The 25,998-nt window shown below is 44.4% G+C and overlaps 2 protein-coding genes and 1 long non-coding RNA gene across 9 annotated transcripts in view; 1 reads left to right on the top strand and 2 right to left on the bottom strand.

The window, feature by feature from the left end:
* Positions 1-1,122, bottom strand: part of RNF8 (ring finger protein 8) — a 37,210-nt gene extending 36,088 nt beyond the window's left edge. For 3 of the 6 annotated variants that reach the window (XM_054474663.2, XM_063666175.1, XM_054474661.2), the window contains exon 1: positions 814-1,106. In XM_054474663.2, the coding sequence (XP_054330638.1) occupies positions 814-924 (111 nt within the window). In that variant the 5' untranslated portion in view covers positions 925-1,106. Of the gene's footprint in view, positions 1-813 lie in introns of all 6 variants that reach the window. The other 3 variants (XR_010126698.1, XM_054490762.1, XM_063666174.1) reach the window with 3 other exon arrangements.
* LOC129038147 (uncharacterized) lies at positions 1,014-23,061 on the top strand. 2 transcript variants are annotated; one of them, XR_010126700.1, is made up of 4 exons: positions 1,014-1,146; positions 15,618-15,798; positions 17,666-18,375; positions 21,541-23,061. It is a non-coding gene; the product is annotated as an uncharacterized LOC129038147 (long non-coding RNA). The 2 variants fall into 2 exon arrangements; XR_010126699.1 differs by having other exon boundaries at positions 17,666-20,899.
* Positions 22,957-25,998, bottom strand: part of TBC1D22B (TBC1 domain family member 22B) — a 77,455-nt gene continuing 74,413 nt past the window's right edge. The window contains exon 13 of the mRNA XM_054490761.2: positions 22,957-24,881. Coding sequence (XP_054346736.1) covers positions 24,753-24,881 — 129 coding nt within the window. The 3' untranslated portion in view covers positions 22,957-24,752. The remainder of the gene's footprint in view (positions 24,882-25,998) is intronic.

The raw sequence follows: 25,998 nt of genomic DNA, 5'->3' as shown, positions 1-25,998 counted from the left end.
TTTTTTTCATTTGCAACTGCATTAATAAAGACGACAGGCAGCCTCTGGAGAGAACTCTGAATACCTGCCCGACCCACCTCAGGGAGTGCCACTCGGCCGTACCGAGCCTCACGGGAGAAATGTGGCCCAGCCCAAGCCGCCCATGTTCCTCAGAGTTGGGAAGGAGGAAGACATTTCTACGTGAAAGTTTGATTGCTTTAAGGGACAAAACCCAAAATTTGCAATCGTTTTCAAAACAAACTCGAGAAAGTTCACGCGCCGGGCCCTGCCTCGGCTTCCCGGCGGCTCGCGGCCCCCACCACCGTTCCCCGACCTGGGCACCGCGAGGCTCTGTGCACCCTAAACGGGATCTGGCCAGCCCCCGCCCTCCCCTCCTCCACACCTCCGCGTCTCCTCACGTTCTCTGCGCGTCCTTCTCCTTCCTGTCCCCGGCCCGGCTACCCGCTGACCCAGGCCTCTCTGGATGGGGCCCGCTTCTCGCCTCACAGGCCGCGGGTCAGGGTCTCCGTCCTCACCCCAACCCTTGTGGCCCCCCCGGGCTCCCCAGAGCCGAACTCTCTTTTTTTCCTTTCTCCCACTTGGCCCCTATTTCTCCCCCAAACACCTCCCACCGCAGCCTTCAGCCGCTCGCGCCAGAACCGCTTTCTCCCTTCTCTCCCCAGGAATTCACCCCGCACAGACACTTCGCTCCTCTTCCTGGTGCCCGCCTCCTCTCTGCCATTCATTCAGCCCAGCAAGACACCTTCCTCCCTCCCCGGAGCCCCGCTCCCTCCAGCCCCTGCCCTCCGCTCCACAGGACCCCTTCCCCCGTACCTCGCACCCATCTTCCAGCAGCAGCCACCCGGCGCTCATCCCCACCCGCCGCAGGCACCAGCTCCGGCCACCGGCGCGGTCTCCTGTGACGAAGAAGCCGGGCTCCCCCATCGCCTACTCGACCCCGGGAGCGGTCAGCACCGAGCGAGACCCCGACCCAGGTTCCGGCTGCCTCTGTGCATCCCCTCAGCTTCCATATCTAAATAACAGACAGAAGCAATCGCCACACGCTCGCGATCGCTGCGAAAGCAGGATCCGCTCGCCCGCCCTAGGCCAGGAAGCAGGAGCACTGCGCCTGCGCAAGAGGACGGCTGCCGCCCTGGAGCAAAGAGGGTAGGTTGGGAGCCAATCCGGCCCTGGGCGGGGCGGGCGCGACTCGAGAGCTCTTCTCCCCTCACACCTTCCCTCGCCCTCTCCAGAACCATCACCCCAGTCCTAGTCGCCCCAGACTGGAACCTCTCCTCACCGTTCCTCTTTTTAAAAAAGTCATGTAAAACTATAGACCACTTTTAAACAACTTTAAACTTTCCATCAGATTTAAGTCTGCCTAGTCTGTTCCTAAATAGTCTCTATTTTGCACGACCTCCTTATATTACCGAAGTAAAAAATAAATTACACTAGGCAAATCTACAAAGACAGAGAGCACAGTTACCTGGGGCGAGGTGTGGGAGCGGGGATTGAATGCAGATAGGCTTGAAAAAATTGGAGGAAAGCGGTAATAGAAATGTTCTAAAAGTGGATTGTGGTGACAATTGCACAACTGTATAAGTTTATTAAAAAGTCATGGAAGTGTGGCCGGACGCAGTGGCTCACGCCTGTAATCCCAGCACTTTGGGAGGTCGAGGGGGGCGGATCGCTTGAGTTCAGGAGTTGTGACCAACCTGGCCACATGGGGAGACACCGTATCTACAAAAAAAAAAAAAAAAGAGGAAGGGAGGGAGAGAAAGGAAAAAAGAAAAAAAAGAAAAATTAGCTGGGTGTGGTGGTGCACACCTGTAGTCCTGCTACTTGGGAGGCTGAGGTGGGAGGATCACCTGACCCCAGGAGGCAGAGGTTGCAGTGAGCCGACATGGCGCCACTGCATCCCAGCCTGGGTGACAGAGTGAGACCCTGTAAAGTGAAGGAAGTGTACACTTCCAGTGGGTGAATTTCATGGCATGTAAATTATACTCAATAAAACTGTTAATTTTATTATTATTATTACTGATTACAGACAGTCTCGCCCTGTCACCCAGGCTGGAGTGCAGCCTGGAGTGGTGCGATCTCAGCTCACTGCAACCTCCGCCTCCCGGGTTCAAGAGATTCTCCTGCCTCAGCCTCCAGAGTAGCTGGGATTACAGGCACGTGCCACCACGCCCGGCTAATTTTTATGTTTTTTGGTAGATACCGGGTTTCGCCGTGTCTCCTGGATTCAAGCGATCCAACCGCCTCAGCCTCCCAAAGTGCTGAGATTACAAGCATGAGCCCCCGAGCCCGGCCAATTAAAAAATTGTTTTTAAACTCAACCTCTCCTGTGGATTTTCCATATAGTGTGATAGCTGCTGCCTGTAGTGAGTACATCCAATGGTTGAGCCCCTTTTGTCTTTTCAGTTTTCCAACACCCAGTTAACAATTTCTTTCTTCTTTCTTTCCTTCCTTCCTTTCTTCCTTCCTTCCTTCTCTTTCTCTTTCTTTTCTTTTTTCTTTCTTTCTCTTTCCTTCTTCTTTCTCTCTCTCTCCTTCCTTCATTCCTCCCTTCTTCCTCTTTCTCTCTCTCTTTTTTTTTTTGTACAAGGGGAAAGAAGGAAAACAATTTTCCTAAATAAAATTCTGTCAAAAAAACAGCCAGGGCTGGGCATGGTGGCTCATGCCTGTAATCTCAGCACTTTGAGAGGCCGAGGCAGGTGGATCACCTAAGGTTGGGAGTTCAAGACCAGCCTGACCAACATGGAGAAACCCCGTCTCTACTAAAAATACAAAGTTAGCCCAGCATAGTGGCACGTGCCTGTAATCCCAGCTACTCAGGAGGCTGAGCCAGGAGACTCGCTTGAACCCAGGAGGCAGAGGTGGCGGTGAGTCGAGATCTCGCCATTGTACTCCAGCCTGGACAACAAGAGTGAAACTCCATCAAAACAACAACAATAAACAAAAACAAAAACAAAACACATACACAGCCAGGTGTGGTGGCTCACGCCTGTAATCCTGGCACTTTGGGAGGCCGAGGCAGGTGGATCACCTGAGGTCAGGGGTTCCAGACCAGCCTGGCCAACGTGGTGAAACCCTGTCTCTAGTAAAAATACAAAAATGATCCGGGCATGGTGGTGAGCACCTGTAATCCCAGCTACCGGGAAGGCTGAGGTGGGAGGATCCCTTGAGCCTGGGAGGCAGAAGTTGCAGTGAGCTGAGATCACACCACTGCACTCTAGCCTGGGTGACTGAGCAAGACTCTGTCTCAAAAACAAATACACAAACAAAAGAAAACAACAAGAAAAGAAAATACATACACTAAATGAATGACACAGTGTACAATAGTAAATGGCTAACATTTACTGAGTGCTAAGTGCCAGGTACTAGGCCAAGCACCCCACATACTTTATTTGTCCTTTGCAAACAAAAAGAAAAAAGAAAAATTAGCCAGTTATTAGTGGTTACAATTATAATCCCTACGTTAGAGATGATGAGACAGGAGGCACAGAGAGGTTTTGGTAATCTTCCCAAAGTAACAAATGAAATGGCAGAGTAGGATGTCAATTCAAGTCTGTTTCAAAAGCCTAGTTTCCTAACCATGGGTACAATCCCAACCTGGAACATTTTATCTGTGTTGTGCAATCAGATCAAGAAATGCAGGCCCTGACATCACAGAGGGCCAGGAACATTGGTGAGAATCATAGCTGCACTCATGGAGATGCTTCCCTAAGCTGTGCATAGGTATCTCTTGGTGCCCCCACCCCACCTTAGCATTCTATCCCAGGAACAGCAAGCACACCTAGAAGCCACCCTGACATTTAGTCTGTGTGTCTCCTTATGCTCCTCTTGGCTGTGATAGATTCTCAGACTTTTCTTGTTTTTGATGACCTTGACAATTTGAGGAGTACCAGACAGAGATTTTGTAGAATGTCCCTCAATTGGGATTTGTCTGATGTTTTTCTCATGATTAGACTGGGGTTATGGATTTGGGGATGGAAGACCACATAGCTAAAGTGTCATTCTCATAGCATCATATCCAGGGTACGTGTTATCAACATGAACTATCATTGTTGGTGTTCATCTCGATCACCTGGCATTTCTTATTTCTTGATCTGACAGTGCCACACAGATAAAATGTTCCAGGTTGGGATTGCAACCATGGTTAGGAAATTAGGCTTTGGAAATCTAGGTAGTGTTTGTCAGGTTTCTCCATTGTAAACTTACTTTTTTTTTTTTTTTTGAGACAGAGTTTCACTCTTGTTGCCCAGGCTGGAGTGCAATGGCTCAATCTCGACTCACTGCAACCTCCGCCTCCTGGGTTCAAGCGATTCTCCTGCCTCAACCTCCCGAGTAGCTGGGATTACAGGCATGAGCCACCACGCCCGGCTTATTTTGTATTTTTAGTAGAGACGGGGTTTCACCATGTTGGCCAGGCTGGTCTTGAACTCCTGACCTTAGATGATCTGCCCACCTCGGCCTCCCAAAGTGCTGGGATTACAGGCGCGAGCCACTGTGCCAGGCGTTTTTGTTTTGTTTTGTTTTGTTTTTTGAGACGGAGTCTCACTCAGTGGCCCAGGCTGGAGTGTAGTGGTGTAATTCTCAGCTCACTGCAACCTCCACCTCCCAGGTTCAGGCAATTCTCCTGCCTCAGCCTCCTGAGTAGCTAGGACTACAGCTGCATGCTATTATGCCTGGCTAATTTTTGTATTTCTAGTAGGGATAGGGTTTCACTGTGTTGGCCAGGCTGGTCCCGAACTCCTGACCTCAGGTGATCTGCCCACCTTGGCCTCCCAAAGTGCTGGGATTACAGGCGTGAGCCACCACGTCCAGCCCAAACTTACTCTTTTTTTTTTCTCTTTTTCCACACTGTACTCTTTGGAATGAAGTCACTATTCCTGGGCCAAATTTAAGGAGTGAGGAATTATGCTCCACTTCCTTAACTGCAGGGTCTCTACAGAAACTGTATGGAATTCTGCACAGGAGTTTGTCTCTCCTCCCCTGTTGATTTATCTATTCAATCATTTATTTGTATCAGGCCAGGTACGGTGGCTTACGTCTATAATTGCAGCACAGCACTTTGGGAGGCCAAGATGGATGGATCACTTGAGCCCAGGAGTTCAAGATGGGCCTGGGCAACATAGCAAGACCCCCCTCTCTGCAAATAATAAATTAAAAATTTAGCTGTGTGTGGTGGCATGCACCTGTGGTCCCAGGTACTTGGGAGGCTGAGGCAGGAGGATTGCTTGAGCCCAAGAGGTCAAGGCTGCAGTGAGCCACTGCACCCCACAGCCTGGGTGACAGAGCAAGACCTGTCTCAAAAATAAATATGTAAAATAAAAAATATATCAGTGTGAACCCATGGATATTTATTTTATACTTTGGGTTATAATCTCATACTGCTTTATTTTGTTTCTCAGATTGTTCCTACTTTGGCCATTGAGAGCTCTTTCAGGTGGCTATGGTGTCCTTTTGACATACTCCCATTGTTGTGTTTTGCTAAGTACTTCCTTACTTTCTGGCACAAGATGCCCTAGATCTAGAATCAGCTATTTCTCCAAGGATCTCTGGTTCCTTTATTGGAAAATGGTACTAGAAACCAAGAAACTCTGGGCACTAGGTGCAGTCATTGCTAGTGGGATGTCATTGTTTCTAGGCCTTCTCAGCTGACAGAGCAAATAAATATATGGGTGAATACTAACCCTTGATATGCACATATTTATAAATATTTACGCATATATACACATTTGTGTTATATGTGTGTGTGTGTTTCTGTAAGCTAGGCATGAGCTCATTCTGATGTCTTACCACTCTAATCCATTCCCACCTGAATCATTCTAGCTATCTCCCCTTGTTTATCTGTAAACTTCTACTTCAAAAGTGGGAACCCAGAATCCCACCATCTGCCATCCCTTGACTTAATCTTTCATTTCTAGTATACATGTATAGTGATTTCAGAATTGTTAAGCCATACACTTATGGAGACAACTTTATCACTACAGTACAGTACTTGTATGCAGGTCTTTTGCCTTCAGTCTTACAGTCTTACAGACTCCACTCATGTCCAAAGTGGCTGAGGTCAGCACCCATTTCCCTCAACCCCCTTCAGAGAGGTTGTTTCATACATTTGTAATACAGTTAGAGTGTTTTGTCATAGTCTATTCTATGTGGGATCCTCTGACCTGCTAAATGATTGCTTAGAATTTGTATACATTTTACATTAACAATTGACTAGTGTACACATTAAGGTTAATATATACATTAAGGTTCACCCTTACTGCAAAGTTCTGTGGGTTTTGATAGATGCATGGTGTCATGTATACACCATTACAGCATCAGAGAAAATGATTTATCGCCCGAAAGAAAATCCTCTGGACTTCACCTATTCAGTCCCACTCCCACCTACTGTACCTCACTTGTTTTATTTAACTAAGTATCCTGGAGATTACTCCATAACTATATATATATATATATATATATATATATATATATATATATATTTCTCCTTTCTCTCTCTCTTTTTTTTTTTTTTGAGACGGAGTCTTACTCTGTCACCAGGATGGAGTGCAGTGGCATGATCTTGGCTCACTGCAACCTCCGCCTCCCAGGTTCAAGCGATTCTCCTGCCTCAGCCTCCTGAGTAGCTGGGATTACAGGCATGCGCCACCATGCCTGGCTAAGTTTTGTATTTTTAGTAGAGACGGGGTTTCACTATGTTGGCCAGGCTGGTCTCAAACTCCTGACCTTGTGATCCGCCTGCCTTGGGCTCCCAAAGTGCTAGGATTACAAGCGTGAGCCACCATGCCCAGCCTCTCTTTTTTTAATTTAATAATAGTAATAAAAAATCCCTCAGCCTCCCAAAGTGTTGGTGTGAACCACCGCGCCCCGTCCCTCCTTCCTCTTGACAGCTGTATATTACTCTGTTGTGTAGATGTTGATGGCTGTTGTGAGACCTCAGTTCTTGTCTTCTTAGTTTAAAATAATTTAAACAAGAGACACACAGCAGGAGATGCAACATAGAGCAATTTATTGCAAAGGAAAAAGAATATTTTGAAAGTTAAGTGCAGAAGAGACAGTCCATCCTAAGAAAGGATTCAAGGCGGGACAGCCAAGACTGGCACTAGGGAGACTCCCTTTACGGGAGACTTACATGGATTATTCATAAAGGAGTGGGAAGAGGTGTTACTAGGAAGCATGCTCTGGGCAGTCCTCTGGGTGCACATGCGCAGTAGCTGTGCATGCCTATTCATTCCCCACGTGTCTCATTAACACCTTAAATCTCTACCCAGGGGTGTGGTTTTTACTATTATAATGAGCAAAGGGTCAGTCTGAGGACAGGTAAAATCAAAATATGCATGCTCTCTATGGGGGAAATTCTCTACTAGAGACAGTTTTGCTTGAATGAGCTTGACTACAATGTGAATGCTGGGGCTTACTGTGTTGACTGTACAGTCACCACGGTTGTTGCATCCTGAGGACATGATTACTTCCTTGAGTACCTATCCTGCTTCCTAGATATACCATTGTTTATTCAACCAGTCCCTTGTTGATATGCAGTAGGGCTCTTTCCAGTCTTTTGCTGTCACAAATAGCCCTGCCATGAATTCACAGGCACCACTTTTGTGTGCCTATTGTATGCTTATCATATATCGTCTTATTAATCCTCAATACCATCCTGCAAGTTATCCTCATTTTGCCTATGAGAAAACTAAGAGTTTCTTGAAGGTTACATCTTGTTTTCCATTGCATTCCTGACATTTTATTGAATGAATAAATGTAACTCAACTAGTAAATGGCAGTGCAGGAAACTGAAGCCAGGGCTGTAAGCCTAGATCTGTCTAGACCCAGAGGTTGCATTCATTATGGTCTAGCACTAGAAATGGCCACCCACAGGGAGTGCACAAAATGATTCATTTGTTTGTGGGTAGAATATAACAGGATATCTAATTAGTTTTTTTTTTTTTTTTTTGAGACAGAGTCTCGTTCTGTTGCCCAGGCCTGAGTGCAGTGGCACAATCTCAGCTCACTGCAACCTCTGCCTCCCAGGTTCAAGCAATTTCGGGCTAATTTTTGTATTTCTAGTAGAGACGGGGTCTCACCATGTTGGCCAGTCTGGTCTTGAACTCCTAACCTCAAGTGATCTGCCCGCCTTGGCCTCCCAAAGTGTTAGGATTACAGGCATAAGCCACCGTGCCCAGCGGGGTTTTTTTTTGTTTGTTTTTTTGTTGTTGTTTTTCCTTCCTTCTTTCCTTCCTTCCTTCCTTTCCTTCTTCCTTCCTTCCTTCTCTCTCTCTCTTTCTCTCTCTGTCTCTCCCTCTTTCTTTCTTTCTTTCTCTCTTCCTTTCTTTTCTTTTTTTTTTTTTTTTTCATGATGGAGTCTCACTGTGTTGCCCAAGCTGGTACTGAACTCCTGGGTTAAAGTAATCCTCCTACCGCTACCAATGACTTTCTTCACAGAATTGGAAAAAACTACTTTAAAGTTCATATGGAACCAAAAAAGAGCCCACATTGCCAAGACAATCCTAAGCCAAAAGAACTAAGCTAGAGGCATCACGCTACCTGACTTCAAACTATATTGCAAGGCTACAGTAACCAAAACAGCATGGTACTGGTACCAAAACAGAGATATAGACCAATGGAACAATGGAACAGAACAGAGCCCTCAGAAATAATACCACACATCTACAACCATCTGATCTTTGACAAACCTGACAAAAACAATAAATAGGGAAAGGATTCCCTATTTAATAAATGGTCCTGGGAAAACTGGCTAGCCATATGTAGAAAGCTGAAACTGGATCCCTTCCTTACACCTTATACAAAAATTAATTCAAGATGGATTAAAGACTTAAATGTTAGACCTAAAACCATAAAAACCTTAGAAGAAAACCTAGGCAATACCATTCAGGACATAGGCATGGGCAAGGACTTCATGACTAAAACACCAAAACAATGGCAACAAAAGCCAAAACTGACAAATGGGATCTAATTAAACTCAAGAGCTTCTGCACAGCAAAAGAAACTACCATCAGAGTGAACAGGCAGCCTACAGAATGGGAGAAAATTTTTGCAATCTACTCATCGGACAAAGGGCTAATGTCCAGAATCTACAATGAACTCAAACAAATTTACAAGAAAAAAACAAACAACCCCATCAAAAAGTGGGCAAAAGATATGAACAGACACTTCTCAAAAGAAGACATTTATGCAGCCAACAGACACATGAAAAAATGCTCATCATCACTGGCTACCAGAGAAATGCAAATCAAAACCACAGTGAGATACCATCTCACACCAGTTAGAATGGCAATCATTAAAAAGTCAGGAAACAACAGGTGCTGGAGAGGATGTGGAGAAATAGGAACACCTTTACACTGTTGGTGGGACTGTAAACTAGTTCAACCATTGTGGAAGACAGTGTGGCGATTCCTCAAGGATCTAGAACTAGAAATACCATTTGACCCAGCCATCCCATTACTGGGTATATACCCAATGGATTATAAATCATGCTGCTATAAAGACACATGCACACGTATGTTTATTGCGGCACTATCCACAATAGCAAAGACTTGGAACCAATTCAAATGTCCATCAATGATAGACTGGATTAAGAAAATGTGGCACATATACACCATGGGATACTATGCAGCCATAAAAAAGGATGAGTTCATGTCCTTTGTAGGGACATGGATGAAGCTGGAAACCATCATTCTCAGCAAACTATCGCAAGGACAAAAAACCAAACACCACGTGTTCTCACTCACAGGTAGGAATTGAACAATGAGAACACTTGGACACAGGAAGGGGAACATCACACACTGGCGCCTATCATGGGGTGGTGTTGGGGGAGGGATAGCATTAGGAGATATACCTAATGTAAATGACGAGTTAATGGGTGCAGCAAACCAACATGGCACATGTATATATATATGTAACAAACCTGCACGTTGTGCACATGTACCCTAGAACTTAAAGTGTAATAAAAAAAATTAAAATAAATAAATAAAGTAATCCTCCTACCTTGGCCTCCCAAAGTGCTGGGATTACAGGGGTAAGGTACCACACCTGGCCTCTAATTAGGTTTTTATCTCATCCTTTTAAAAATGCCTATTTTTGTGATTATTTTATAATTACAAAAAAGAACAACATAGAAGATATGTATAGACTTTACATGAATAAACAAACATGCATATATTGGGCTGTATTCTCAGACACTGTTTTGTTACTAAGGGTGCATGAGCAAAATGGGTTGAAGACCACTGACTTCTGTCTATGGCCATACCACCCTGAACATGCCCGATCTCGTTGAGACCACTGACTTCTAAGATTTGGAGATTTTATCAACTCTACCTCTCCTATATATTCCCTTTTAACAGTGGCTCTTAACTGGGGGTGATTTTCCTCTTTCCAGGCAATGTCTGGGGACATTTTTGGTTGTCATGATGTGGGGAGGGGTGCCACTGGCATCTAATGACTAGAGGCCAGGGATGCTACTGAACATCCCACAAATCACAAGATAGTCCCCACAACAAGAGCTATCCCATACAAAATGTCAACAATGCTGAGGCTGAGAAACCCTGTCTCATACCCATCTCAAGAGTGAAAACTGAAATAGGAAAAGACAGCAGGATGTGGAAAAGTTAGTAGGGGGTTATCTATGTGAAACTGACAACTGTCACATTATATATGCTCAGTTAATGTCAAACAGAACTGAGGAATGTTAGAGCTGACTGTGGAGAGGCTTGGGGAGTTGGGAAGGAACATGACAATAAGGGGAGAAAGCACAGGGCAAGAAGAAGAAAGAGAAAGAGATGAGAGAAGTATGGAAAAGCCAGGCACGGTGGCTCACACCTACAATCCCAGCAATTTGGGAGGCTGTGGTAAGAAGATCGCTTGAGCCCAGGAGTTCAAGACCAGCCTGGGCAACATAGGGAGATCTTATCTCTACCAAAAAAAAAGGTTTTAAATTAGTCAAGTGTGCACCTCAAAAAAAAAAAAGTGTGCACCTGTGGTCTCAGCTACTTGGGAGACTGAGGTGGGAGGATCACCTGAGCCTGGAAGGTCGAGGCTGCAGTGAGCCATGATTGTGCCACTGCACTCCAGCCTTGGTAACACAGTGAAACCGTGAAACCCTATCTCAAAAAAAGAAAAGGAGAAGAAAAAAGAAAAAGAAAAGAAAAAAGAAAAGGAAGGAAGGAAGGGAAAAATAAAAGAATTATGAAAAGGAAGTGTGTTCTCAGTAAACTATCGCAAGAACAAAAAACCAAACACCGCATATTCTCACTCATAGGTGGGAATTGAACAATGAGAACACATGGACACAGGAAGGGGAACATCACACTTCGGGGACTGTTGTGGGGTGGGGGGAGGGGGGAGGGATAGCATTGGGAGATATACCTAATGCTAGATGACGAGTTAGTGGGTGCAGCGCACCAGCATGGCACATGTATACATATGTAACTTACCTGCACATTGCGCACATGTACCATAAAACCTAAAGTATAATAAAAAAAAAAATTGTTAAAAAAAAAAAAGAAAAGGAAGTGTGGCAGATCACGCTTTTAAAAGATGATTACAAGATCTCCCATCCTGCTTGCTCTTACCATATGACACTGACATTCCTCACATTGCAAGGTGGAGCTTATATTTCCTCCCCTTGAATCTAGATGGGCATGGGACTCCACCAGAAGTAATGCTATGTCATAAAAGGTGATACAACTTCCACCTGGTCTTTTGGGGATGCTTGCTGCTGGAACCTAGTCTACATAAGGAAGTGGAGAGGTCACATGAAGAGGCCACATGTAGATGTCCTGCCTGACAACCCCAACTGAGGTCCCAACTGAGGTCCCAACTGACATCCAGCATCAATGGCCAGTCGTGGGAATGAAGGTGCCCCTAGATGACATCAGCCCCGACCCTGAATCATCCCCAGTCCTCTGTGTCTTCCAGCTGAGGCTCCAGACATTGTGGAGGAGATCCAAGCTCTCTCTGTTGTACCCCACCTGAATTCCTGACCCACAGAGTTGGTGAACATAATGCGATGGTTGGGTTAAGACACTTAGTTTTGACGTGGTTTGTTATGCAGCAGTAAGGAACTAGAACAGAAAGGGTGCAGGGACATGCTGGGGGCTCTTGGACAGTCATTGGTTGCGTGCTTTATATATTAGTTAGGGTAATGCTAGCTGCAGTAACATACAAACCCCAAGTTTCAATGGTTTAACACAACAGAAGGTTATTTCTTACTCACGTATTTGTTCAGTGTCCCTAGTGAGTGGACAGCCTACCACTAAGTCATTCAAGTACTCAGACTACTTTCTTTCTGTAGCTTCTCTGTTCCCTAGGGCTTGGAGTCCTCTGCATCAAGAAAGCAAAACAAGGAAAGAGAGAATGGAGAAGGTACACTTGCTTCTTCATTGTCTTGTCCCCAAAGTGACATACATTCCTTTGGCTCACACTTTACTGGAGAGAACTGGTCAAATGACCCCACCTAGATCTGAGGGAGGCTGGGAAATTCAGACCCTGGTTGATTAGTCCTTACTAGAAACAACTCTAAATTGTGGGAAGAGGAGCATGAATTCTGCCAGACTTTAGAACTCAAGTTACAAATTAAAATAATGATAATGACATTATCTCTCCCATTTCCTTTGCTTTTATCTCCCTAGAATAGAAGTAAAAGGGTGGAATTTTTGCTCACTCCATGGCTTTTGTGTAAGACCAGCTTTTAATTCAGTGGTAAACTAGAGGCTACTGTAGCGTGGTAGTTAGGGACATCGACTCTGGAGCCCTGCTGTTCAAATCCTAGCTCGGCTACTTGCTACATCAGACCTTGGGCAAGCTTCTTGACCACTCCAAGCCTCAGTTTCCCCATTTGTAAGATGAAGGTGATGCTAAGTATAGCACCTAACTTATAGGATTGTTTTATGGGTCAATTCTTGTAAGATACAGAGTAAGTACCAATAATGGTCAGCTACTGTTGTGGAAGAAGAGAGTGTCGGCTTCTGCAGATACAAACACTATCTCCCCATGCCTTTTCTACACTCTTTCATCCAAGAGACTTAAAAATAAAAACTTCCTCCTCTTTAAATTGGTGATATTATAAAGCAGAAATCTCTTCAATCAATTTTATACTTTTTAAAAATAACCCATGTCCAAGCAAGATGGGTTTTTAAACTGTCTAATAAAACAAATAGTTCCCTCTGTAAGCAAGGGTTGATCCACTTTGGGGGCATAGCTCTGCCAACTGAAGTGTGGTTTCCCTGCGTGAGTTTCAATAAAAGCGAGTTGGAATTTTTTCATTACGTTTTCAAAAGATTGAGCAGAGAAGAAAAGGGTCTTGATGTAGCATCTCAAGGAAAGTCCTGTGTTTCTCCGAGTACTTTCTATCTTGAGACCACAGGCCAACTTTTCAATAGATTGCTGCATGTAGCCATCTTGGGGGTGGGGTGGGCAGTGAGTGCTCAGATTGGTACCATAGACTGGGAGGACTTCAGGGTGACTGGGGGAGATGAAATCTCAGATGGGATGATGCAGCCTGAGTGTGTGGTGGGGAGAAGTAGGGAGGTGGGACTTCTCATTCATCCTACCTTTTCTCTTACTCCTTTATTCTACCACCTTCTCTTCTCCACCCATCCCCAAAATGTAAAGCTCCACGCTGAAGGAATCAGGAAAGGATGTCTTTCATCTTGGAAAAGGAAATGTTTTAGAAAACCAGAAGATGACGAGAAGGGGAAAAGTAACCACTTGCTTTGGTCAGCTTGTGTGTTCAGTGATATTTTATGTAAACATGGGGTTTCAAGTATAGAGTTGTAAGATATTTCTGATACCTTCAATCAAGTTTATTATATTTCAGAAGTACTTGTAATAGGTAATCAAATTTACGATATTCTGGAGGTGTCTTTTTTTTTTTTTTTTTTTTGAGATGGAGTCTTGCTCTGTCGCCCAGGCTGGAGTGCAGTGGTGTGATTTTGGCTCACTGCAACCTCCACCTCCCAGGTTCAAGCAATTCTCCTGCGTCAGCCTCCCGAGTAGTTGGGATTACAGGAGCGTGCCACCACACCAGGCTAATTTTTGTATTTTTAGTAGAGACGGTGTTTCACTGTGTTAGCCAGGATGGTCTCAATCTCCTGACCTCATGATCCACCCGCCTCGGCCTCCCAAAGTGCTGGGATTACAGGCGTGAGCCACTGCGCCCAGCCTGGAGGTGTCTTTAATCAGTAATTAAGGTGGATATTTTGGAGGTACTTAAAATTAGTAACCACCTTTTCGGTGGGGGCCCTGACTGTTTAAGCATCCACATCCTTTAACTTGCCAAGGATCAGTATCCAGATCAAATATTTATTACCAGCTGGGCTGGTGGCTCATGCCTGTAATCCCAGCACTTTGGGAGGCCGAGGTGAGTGGATCACCTGAGGTCAGGAGTTTGAAACCAGCCTGGCCAACATGGCAAAACCCCGTCTCTACTAAACAAAAAGTAGCCGGACACGGTGGTGGGTGCCTGTAATCCCAGCTACTCAGGAGGCTGAGGCAAGAGAATTGCTTGAACTCGGGAACTGCAACAGAGGTTGCAGTGAGCCGAGATCGTGCCATTGCACTCCAGCCTGGGCGACAGAGAGAGATTCCATCTCAAAAAAAAAAAAAAAAATTTATTACCCAGCTGATTTTATTCAGGAGGAAGAGGGGAGGAAGGAGAGAAGGGAGGGGAGCCAAAGGGGGGGGGGGTGGTGGTGGGGGGCAGCAGCAGCAGAAGGCAGTGGGAATCAGACATCAATAATGACCACCTTGTTTTCCTCTGAGTTGGCTTCAGTCTGTTTATTTTGCAAGTAACGTGTGTATCAGGCACCTGATATAAAATTTAGATTTTAGATGACTTACAGTTGAGTCAACTTTGAGTTGGCTATTTTTGGACTACAAAAGATCACAAAGATCCCTAACTCTGTTCACCTTTGTCAAGGGTTGAGGAAGGGGAGCAGAGAGTCGGGTGTTTCTCACATGGAGAGCCTGGAGTTCTACAATTCAAGGTTATAATGCAATTCTCATCACATTTTTTGACTCATAAGTTTATTGTACCATCAGCTGTGGTATATATTATTCAGGACTTGTTTAAATGTGCTTACTTCAGCTAGTAGCAGCCTTGCCTCTCCTGTTTCAGTGACAGTGTTTAGAGCTGTGTTTTTCAAACTTAGGTTAACGCCGAGTAATGAGTCTTAGCACTATTTATTTATTTATTGACAAGATCTCACTCTCTCACCCAGGCTGGAGTGCAATGGCATGATGATAGCTCACTGTAACCTCAAACCTCTGGCCTCAAGCAATGATCCTCTCACCTCAGCATCCCAAGTAGCTAGGACTACAGATGCGTGCCACCATGCTGGGCTAATTTAGGTTTTTGTATAGATGAGGTCTCACTATGTTGCCCAGGCTGGTCTCAAACTGCTGGCCTCAAGCAGTCCTCCCATATGAGCCATCACACTGGTCTCTTAGCACCATTAAAAAAACAAACAAACAAAAAACAGAAAAGGAATACAATAGCATAAGTAAGAGGCCATCACACACAGTAAGGGTAAGCATTGTTTGTGAAACATTGTGTGTGTGTGTGTGTGTGTGTACTGAGTCTCAATGTAAAATGTGTTTTTTCACTATAGGTCGTGGTCAGAAAGAAGTTGGGAGGCTTCCAGTACCAGACAAAATGGAGTAAGGTACTGCAGTCTCTGCCACTGATCACAACTAAAAATGCTGGACAAAATGTAACTAAGGACTCCGAAAAGTAAACAAGCAGCCAAATTGTGGAAGGGAATCAAAGCTTGAAGAAACTATCTGTATGGGGTAAGTTTCCCCCAATTTTTCTTCTTTTCTATCACAGCTTTGAGCTGAGAATAGGTCCAGTTGGGGAGCTGCATGGTAGCAGAGACAGCAGAAACTCTGAGAGAAACCCCATCTCTCTGACCAGAAGACTTAGGAAAAGGATCCCTGTGAGCCAGGGAGTGTAGAGTGAAATCCCCATTGAAACTATTTCATTTTCTCTCTCCTAGATCTGTCCCCAAGATGGAGAGACAGAATTTGCAGTTTGAACCTCATTAGATTGACTGCCTGCTAAAACAAACAAAACAAAAACAAAGTCAACACTTTTTGTTGTTTTTTTAGACGGAGTCTTGCTCTGTTGCCCAGGCTGGAGTGCAGTGGCACGATCTCGGCTCACTGCAAGCTCCGCCTCCCGGGTTCACGCCATTCTCCTGCCTCAACCTCCAGAGTAGCTGGGACTACAGGCGCCCGCCACCACACCCGGCTAATTTTTTTTTGTATTTTTAGTGGAGTCAGGGTTTCACTGTGTTAGCCAGGATGGTCTTGATCTCCTGACCTCGTGATCTGCCCACCTTGGCCTCCCAAAATGCTGGGATTACAGGCATGAGCCACTGCGCCCGGCCCTACACTTTCTAAAGCCGAGGTGAGCAAACTTTTTCCACAAAGGGCCAGATAATAAATATTTTAAACTTTGTGCCATACAGTCTTCTATCACAACTACTCAACCCTGCCATTGTAGTGCCAAAGCAGCACAGTATGTAAATGAATCAGCCAGGCTGTGTTCCAGTAAAACTTTACCTATAAAAACAGGGGGAAGGCTGGATTTGGCTTGCAGGTCATAGTTTGCTGACTCCTGCTGTAGAAGAATTTTAACAAGATTCAGAGTCTCACACCATATTAATACTATTCAAAATATCCAGGATGCAATCCAAAATTATTCCACAAAGCTCTAGAAAATGTTATCGATTTTTATGGGAAAAGATGATCAAAAGATGCCAGCACCAGAGAGGATGTGGAGAAATAGGAATGCTTTTACACTGTTAGCGGGAATGTAAACTAGTTCAACCATTGTGGTAGACAGTGTGGCGATTCCTCAAGGATGTACAACTAAAATACCATTTGACCCAGCAATCCCATTACTGGGTATATATCCAAAGGATTATACATCATGCTACTATAAAAACACATGCACACATATGTTTACTGTGGCACTATTCACAATAGCAAAGACTTGGAACCAACCCAAATGTCCATCAATGATAGACTGGATTAAGAAAATGTGGCACATATACACCATGGGATACTATGCAGCCACAAAAAAGAATGAGTTCATGTCCTTTGCAGGGGTATGGATGCAGCTAGAAACCATCATTCTGAGCAAACTATCACAAGGACAGAAAACCAAACACCACATGTTCTCACTCATAGGTGGGAAATGAACAATGAGAACACTTGGACACAGGGTGGAGAACATCACACCCCGGGGCCTGTTGTGGGGTGGGGGGAGGGGGGAGGGATAGCATTAGGAGAAATACCTAATGTAAATGACGAGTTAATGAGTGCAGCACACCAACATGGTACATGTATACCTATGTAACAAACCTGCATGTTGTGCACACGTACCCTAGAACTTAAAGTATAATAATTTAAAAAAAAAGCAAAATAAAAAAGATGCCAGCACCAATATGACCAAGAGGTGGGAATTATCAGATAAAGACTTAAAACATCTATTATAAGTATGCTGGATGAAATAATGGTAAACACACTTGTAATAAAGGGAAAGATAAAAGTTCTCAGCAGAAAAATAGAAACTATAAAAAGAACCAAATGGGAATTTTAGAACCAAAAAACACAGTATCTGAAATAAAAATTAACTGGATGTGCTTAATAGCAGATGGAGACCATGGAAGAGGAAGTCAATGAACTTGAAGATAGATGAAGAGAAATTATCTACTCTGAAGAACAGAAAGAAAAAAAGATTGAAAAAATAATGAACAGTCTCAGGGTCTAATGTTCATATTATTGGAGGCCCAGGGGACAAATAAGAGATTGGTGCAGAAAAGGAAATACTTGAAGAAATACGCTCAAATTTGATGAAAGATATAAAATTACAGATTCAAGAAAATTAATGAACCCCAAACAGGACGAATGCAAAAAATGAACAAACTCCAGAAAACAAACACAAACAACTTACACTCAGACACATAATCAAACTCCAGAAACTTAAAAAAAAAACAAACTCAAAAGCAGTCTGCAAAACAATACAGAAGTTCCCGAGAAAATTAAAAAATAGAATTACCAGCAATTCCACTTCTGAGTATATACTCAAATAATTGGAAGCTGGGTCTCGAAGAGATGTTTGCACACCATTGTTCATAGCAGCATCATTCACAATAGTCAAAAGATAGAAGCAACACAAGTGCCCGTCAACAGATGAATGGATAAACAAAATGTGGTACATACACACAATCAAAATTTAATCTTAAAAAAGGAAGGAAATTCTGATCCATGCTAAAACGTGGATGAACCTTGAGGACATTATGCTTAATGAAAGAAGCCAGTCACGAAAAGACAAATACTATATGCTTCCACTTCTGTGAGGTATCTAGAAAATTCAAATTCAAAAAGACAGAAAGTAGAATGGTGGTTGCCAGGGGCTGGGGGCAGAAGAGAATGGGAGCTGTTGTTTAAAGGGTATAGAGTGTCACTTTTGCAAGGTGAGAGTTTTGGAGATTGATCGCACACAATGTGAATGTGCCTAACACTACTGTACACTTAAAAATGATTAAGATGCCAAGTTTTCTGATATGTACATTTTACCAGTTTTTTGTTTTTAAAAAAAGCCTGAGAAAAATAATGAATTAAACACAGAAAATTATTCAATGACTGTGGATTTCTTGTTTTTTTTTTTTTTTGAGATGGAGTCTCGCTCTGTCACTCAGGCTGGAGTGCAGTGGTGCAACCTCAGCTCACTGCAACCTCCACTTCTCGAGTTCAAGCGATTCTCCTGCCTCAGCCTCCTGAGTAGCTGGGACTACAGGCATGGGCCACCATGCCCGGCTAATTTTTGTGTTTTTAGTAGAGACGGGGTTTTTCACCATATTGGCCAGGCTGGTCTCGAACTCCTGACCTCGTGATCACCCCGCCTCGGCCTCCCAAAGTGCTGTGATTACAGGCATGACTGTGAATTTCTTATCAGAAGCCATGGAAAAAAAGATGATGGAACAAGACGGGTAAAGTGCCAGAAAGTAAAAAAAAATCTATATCACGAGAAAATAGATTCAGGAATGAAGGCAAAATAAAGGCATTCTCAGATGAAAGAAAACTAAGAGAACTGTTGGCAGATCTGTTCTAAGTGCTAAAGAAAGTTGTTTAGGCTGAAGGGAAACAACTGTACCAGAAAGAAACCTGGAACTTAAGGACTGAAGGAAGAACATGACAGGTAAAGTCTCCTCTTCAGTTCCTTCAAATATGTACGACTGTTGAGAACAAAATGATAATAGTATCTGGTAAGGTTTTCAATGGATGTAGATGTAATTCATGTAATGATTATAAAGGAAGGAAGGATTAAGGACCTAAATGGTTGTTAAGACTTCTGAATTTTAATTGAAGAGATAAAATATAAACTCTAAATAGACTGTGAACAACTTTAGGTACGTATATTGTAATCTTCAGAGCAATCTCTTAAAAAATATAGAGATATAGCCAAAAGCCAATAAATATGTTATTCAAATAATTCAAAAGATGACAGGAAAGGGTGGGGGGAAGTAACAAACATAAAAGGGAACAAACAGAAAAAGAAATAAAATGGTAGATTAAATCCAACCATATTAATAATATTAATTGCAAATGGCTTAAATGTACCAATTAAAAACAAGAGATTGTCAGACTGGATTGGAGAACAAGACCCAACTACACCGTCTTTAAGAAATCCATATTGGCCGGGCGCGGTGGCTCATGCCTGTAATCCCAGCACTTTGGGAGGCCGAGGCGGGCAGATCACAAGGTTAGGAGATCGAGACCATCCTGGCTAACATGGTGAAACCCTGTCTCTACTAAAAATACAAAAAATAAGCTGGGTGTGGTGGCGGGCCCCTGTAGTCCCAGCTACTCGGGAGGCTGAGGCAGGAGAATGGCATGAACCCGGGAGGTGGAGCGTGCCGTGAGCTGAGATCGTGCCACTGTACTCCAGCCTAGGCAACAGAGCAAGACTCTGTCTCAAAAAAAAAAAAAGAAATCCATATTGAGGCTGAGCACGGTGGCTCATGCCTGTAATCCTAGCACTTTAAGAGGCCGAAGAGGGTGGATCACCTGAGGTCAAGAGTTGGAGACCAGCCTGGTTAACATGGCGAAACCCCATCTCTACTAAAAACACAAAAATTAGCAGGGTGTGGTGGCGGGCGCCTGTAATCCCAGCTACTCAGGAGGCTGAGGCAGGAGAATCACTTGAACCCAGGGGGCAGAGGTTGCAGTGAGCCAAGACTGACCCACTGCACTCCAGCCTGGGGCGACAAAGCAAGACTCCATCTCAAAAAAATAAAAAATAAAATAAGAAATCACATTGGACATAAAGACATAGATAGGTTAAAAGTAAAGGAAGGAAAATAAGTTTGGAGACCAGCGAGTGGTTTGAAGAGGTTTGGGCTTTCCTTTCAGATAGCTGGGTTGAGTGGGGCAGGTTTAGTGGGGTCACTATTGAGACAAGCTTAGTATCCATACAAGCAAAAGTAGCCCAGGGTCTGGCTCCCAGATTCCCCACAATGGCTCTCACTTCAGGCAGGGACTGTCACACTCACCCTGCAGAAGCCACACCACCTGCAGAACCAAACTGAACGGGAATTCTCCTTGCTTCCAAGAATTCTAATTCAGCCTTTGCCAAAGCAAGGGGATGCCTTTCCTTGGGAGATGCCTTGGTTGGCCATGGTTGTGGGCGTGTGGCACCTATCCTGGCAAGCTGGCACAGGCTCAGAAGACCCTGGTCTTGTGGTACTGCACTTTAGGCTGATTCTGTGGGAAGCTCATCTTTTTCATCATGAATCTAAAATCATCACCTTGGCATCTATGGCAGCTTCCAAAACTGTCTCCAACCAGGAAATGAATATTGGATGTCCTGAGAGAGGTAGAGGTATGAAAGGCTCAGTTACTGGGGCTTAGTTTTTGCCTCCAATCCTCCAAGTTTTACATAACTGTTTTGAAATGCAAAGTCCAGTCCAAGGCAAGCCAAATGCTGTCAACAAGAGGCTCTTGCCTCTAGAAGCAAATAAGGTCACTGTTTGAGGAATCTGTGCTACTATCCCTTTGCAGATCAATACAAACAGAGGCAGGGCCTATTTTAAGTAGAACCTTGTAGAGATTTAAATTGTAGAAATATTGGATAAACTGTAGGTTACAGTATGCCAGGATTAGTTCGGAAGATTTCGTCAATTTTCTAATCATGATTAAACAAACCTGTCTCAGAAAATGCTTGACTTCCTGCATAAATGAAAAACAGAATGTTTGAATGAAGATTAGTTCAGGTTAGTTATTTTTAGCCTCAGGAACAATTAATGGCTTCAGTCCAAATAATATCAAGTAGAAAGTATTCGTGTTTTATGACAAAGGTTAAATTACAAAGTTAATTGTGAAGAGTGACTTAGATTTTGAACACACATTCCCTTTCTGTATGCTTATGGGAAAGTCTGTCTCTATTGTCAACTTATTTTTATAAGTTCTTTTTGTAGAGACTGTTACCTGAATCCTAATGTCTGTGTTCCCCTTCCTCCACAGTACCAGAATCCTTTTAGCCAGGCATATGGCTGCCTGCAATGGACTCATCTTCCCAACCTCTCCTACAACTAGGTGCAACCTACCATGGACTAAGTTCTGCTGTGAGTTGTAGGAGGAGGTACAATGGGGCACCTTCCTGGAACCTTCCTTACAACACTGCTGGCACATTTCCTTTTTCTTCTTTGTCACCTCTTTAATTCATCTGTGTAAAAATAGCTGGAGTGCTGGCTACTATCCTGACCAAGAAGACCTAGGGAGGGAGTCCAGGTACCTAAGCACTTTGTGAAACAGAGTCATCTTACTAGCCCTGGGTTGCCTACTTTTGGGCATTTATGTGAGGGAGAAGTAAATTCTCATCCTGTGTAAGTCACTGTTATTTATTTATTTGTTTATTTATTTAGAGACGGAGTCTCGCTCTTGTTGCCCAGGATGGAGTGCAATAGTGTGATCTCGGCTCACTGCAACCTCCACCTTCCCGGGTTCAAGTGATTCTCCTGCCTCAGCCTCGTGAGTAGCTGGGATTACAGGTGCCCACCACCATGCCTGGCTAATTTTTTTTGTATTTTTAGTAGAGACGGGGTTTCACTATGTTGGCTCGGCTGGTCTCAAACTCCTGACCTTGTGATCCACCTGCCTTGGCCTCCCAAAGTGCTGGGATTACAGGCATGAACCACTGTGTCCGCCCTATTTTGGTTTTTATTACACACAGCTGAATTTAATGTTTATGTGGTTCCTAATGACTGAAACCAAGAAATACTCTCAAATAAATCCTAGGAAGGAATTCTGGGTGGAGAAACCATTCCAACCTGTCCTTTGTAGATGAAATGTAATCAGCTACCTTTCTTGAGATATTTCACAGTAAGGTTACCAAGAAAAAAAACAACAGCTGACAACCAAAAAAAGACTTAAAGACAACCCTACATGGCGGCCGTCTTAGTTCTTTCTGCTTTGGTGGAAACACACTGAACAGGCAAGCCAGGAGGACACCGGATCTCTGGTTCTGACTTTGATGCTGTCTTCCTTGGCCTTGGCTTGGATTTTCCTCCGTGAATGAGGGGGTTAAACTAGATATCTCCAAGTTTTCATCCAGCACTGAAATTCTAGTCTGTTTTCTACCCTCCATCAGATGACATACTTCTTTTAGATGAATGAAATAATCCATGTAAAGTGCTTCTCAGAGTGGTTGGCAAGTTAACTCTTTTTAGTAGTTTCATTTACCAAGTTACTCATTTTTGTAGTTTCCACAGTACCTTTCACAGATGGATGTCGGCTAAGTGTTTGCTGGTTGATCCTCTGCTGAGGCCCTGCTCACCTCACAGAAGGCCTGACTGCACACCTACTAGTATCAGCAAGAAAAACTCAGGAAGAGGAGACTCTTTAGGTTCCATGGACACATACGGGAGAAAAACCAGCAGATGGAGGAGGAAATACACCATTTATTTACAATTCTTTTCACTTTATCCACAATTTCCCATACAAACATAAAAACTAAAAAAATAAAACCACCACTTGGGAACACAAGTGTCTTTCTTTAATTAGTCCGGTTGAGGGAGGGTCTCAAGCCCTCTCACTCTATGAAGGAGACCACTGAGGCACACCGAAGGGGAAAAGGAAGAGGGTTGGGAAGAATGCCTGAGAAACAGCTCCAGATGAGAAATCTAACTCACACTGATGTGGTGGGGCCTCACTGGCAAAGAGACTTGAGGATGTTACCCACCAGGGACACTGCTCGGCTTCCCAGGAGGATGACAGCTGCTGGCCCCCAACCCCCCACCCTCCACTACCAAATACCAAAACTCAAACAGGGGTCACACATCTCATGAGCTGTGTGGGGAGTGAAGGTGACAGTAAGGGACATGGAGTGCTGCTCTCTGAGAAGAGCCCCAAACCCAAGGGACACACAAGAAGCCCCTTTCCTTGGCACTGAGTCTTCAGTCACAGCTTCTGTCCGAATACAATGCTGAACTTGAAAATGTAAAAACAAAAGCCCTCCCCAGATTCCGGGGAAGGTGGGGATAAAAACACATAGAGAGGGCTTGCCCGCCTCTGCAGTCCCTTCTTGGGGGGGCTGCTAGGAGCAAAGGGCAGATGCTCCAGGAAAGTCTGGGGGTTGGGGGGTGGGGTGAAGAAAGGGGCGAGGGGGACTCTGAGACACTGATGCTTGGGATGGCTCCAGCTGCTCAGCCACTCACTCCAGCAGCCTCCCGTTCTACCCCTCACAGCAGGACACCCAGAACCAACCTGGAGGCGCTGAAGCCACCTTCCTGGCAACTTCCTCTGTGCTAGTGACCTAGATTGCTTTCACATGTTGATGCACATTATAAATATAAAATCATATCTGCTACAAAGAGGACATATATTTGTACATCTTTACCCATATACATAATAACACAATTTACACATAATATCTTGGAGTGGGTCATCATGGAAAAGGGGTCTGGAGAGCCCCTTCTGCCTCCCCTGCCCCGATCCCTCTTCAAGGGATGCTTATACACTTGGTCACTGGGGCCCTTCCCAACTAGTCTGATGGGACTCGTCTGGACACAGAAATTCAGACATGTGACTAAATGCTGATGGGCATGTATACACATTCACACCCACACACACATGCAGACACCTGGTGAGAAAAGGAAAAATAAAATTCCTAGCCCTTGGGTGTAGGCCTCTTCCCAGAGTTACAAGCATCAGTGCCTCCTCCATCTAGAATCATGGTTTTAAAAAGCTGCCCCTCACTGGCTCAGACTGGGGCAGAAGGGGAAGGGCTAGGAAACCAGGAAGAGGGAAGAGGGGCCAGGAGTCTTTTGAAAATATAAGGCGTTTCTGACCTGTGATCAAATCAAACTATGTTCACAAAAAAAAAGCAACGGTTATCAGTTGGGGCCTGTCCTTGCAGGGACAATGTGAGGTGAGACCCTGAGCCTTCCCCTTCTTTGTCCAGTTTCTTTTAAAGGGGTAGACAACCCTGTACCACCTTTTCTGTCCTCTCCCAGAACTGGGTCCATCCACGCGGCATGGAATACTGACAGTGGTCCAAGTGACACATCCAGAGACATGGAGTGGTGGACGCCAGAAAGTTAAGACCTGGGCGGCGGGTGTGAGCTTTGTACAAACAGGAGTGGTTCCTGGCCGGGGTCCACGGCTCGCACAGTGGCCACAGTGATCAGACTGCCATCAGAGATGAGGGCAGTCTGGGTCCCCGGAGGAGACAGCACCTATCGGCGGTAGTGATTTGGGGCATCGGCAAACATGTACTTGAGTCTGTATGCCTCGGCGAGAAGCAGCCCAATCTCTTCGTTGCCCCAGTGTATTGTAGGTAGGTTCTGTAGCAGCATGAGGAGACCCTGGAATGCAAGAAAGGACTTTTATATCATGCCAGACTGTAGACCAGCGAACCCATTCTTAGAGACCAAGGCCTAGAATGGGGCCCCTTCCTCCTGGCTCACACATGTCAAAGAGTCCAGCCTCCTTCCTCCCAAACAGTACACAGCTTTCAGTCCTAGTTCACCTCAGGAAGCCTTGAAAGCCTCTGCTGATTCTCTAGTCCACTAACACCTGCCTCTTTAAAAACATAAAAACATAAATAGGGAATGACAACAATAAAGATTTTTAAGAGAGAAAAATAATCACTTATCCAAATATACCTCTCTTAATCTTATTCATTTTCAGTCTTTTCTTCACATGCATATTTCTTTAAATAGTTGTAACAATAATTATGACTTTTTTTTGAGACAGGATCTCGTTCTGTCACCCAAGCTGGAGTGCAGTGACACAATCATAGCCTGCTGCAGCCTTGAACTCCTGGGCTCAAGTGATCCTTTGACAAAGTTAAAATATAGGCCAGGCGCGGTGGCTCACGCCTGTAATCCCACACTTTGGGAGGCTGAGGCGGATGGATCGCGAGGTCAGGAGATCGAGACCATCCTGGCTAACACAGTGAAACCTGTCTCTACTAAAAATACAAACAATTAGCCAGGCAAGGTAGCGCACGCCTGTAGTCACAGCTACTTGGGAGGCTGAGGCAGGAAAATCATTTGAACCTGGGAGGTGGAGGTTGCAGGGAGCCCAGATCGCGCCACTGCACTCCAGCCTGGTGACTGAGTGAGACTCTGTCTCAAAAAAAAAAAAAAAAAAAAAAAAAGAAACAGACAAAATATTTATAACATCTATAGAAGATAAAAGGTTAATATATGTAATCCATAAGGACTGCCTACAAATCAGTAAGAAAGAAGGCAAACAGCCAAATGGGAAAACAGACTAGCAATGTGAATAGCTAACGCACTAATGCCAGTGGCCACTCACACTATGATGACTTACAAACCCTGCTCCTAGCTGATCCGAATACTCCAGCAGCATTCTGCAGTTCTCAGTGTAAAGGTCTTGTGCATCCTTTATGAGATTTCTTCCTCTAGTACTAGAAGTGTGGCTGGGCACAAAACTGCCCAATGCACATCACTGCTA

This window comes from Pongo pygmaeus, chromosome 5 (genome assembly GCF_028885625.2).
Source record: "Pongo pygmaeus isolate AG05252 chromosome 5, NHGRI_mPonPyg2-v2.0_pri, whole genome shotgun sequence".
Classification (NCBI taxonomy): Eukaryota; Metazoa; Chordata; class Mammalia; order Primates; family Hominidae; genus Pongo; species Pongo pygmaeus.
Note: the sequence above shows the minus strand (reverse complement) of the source record. Positions and strands in the feature narration are given on the sequence as shown.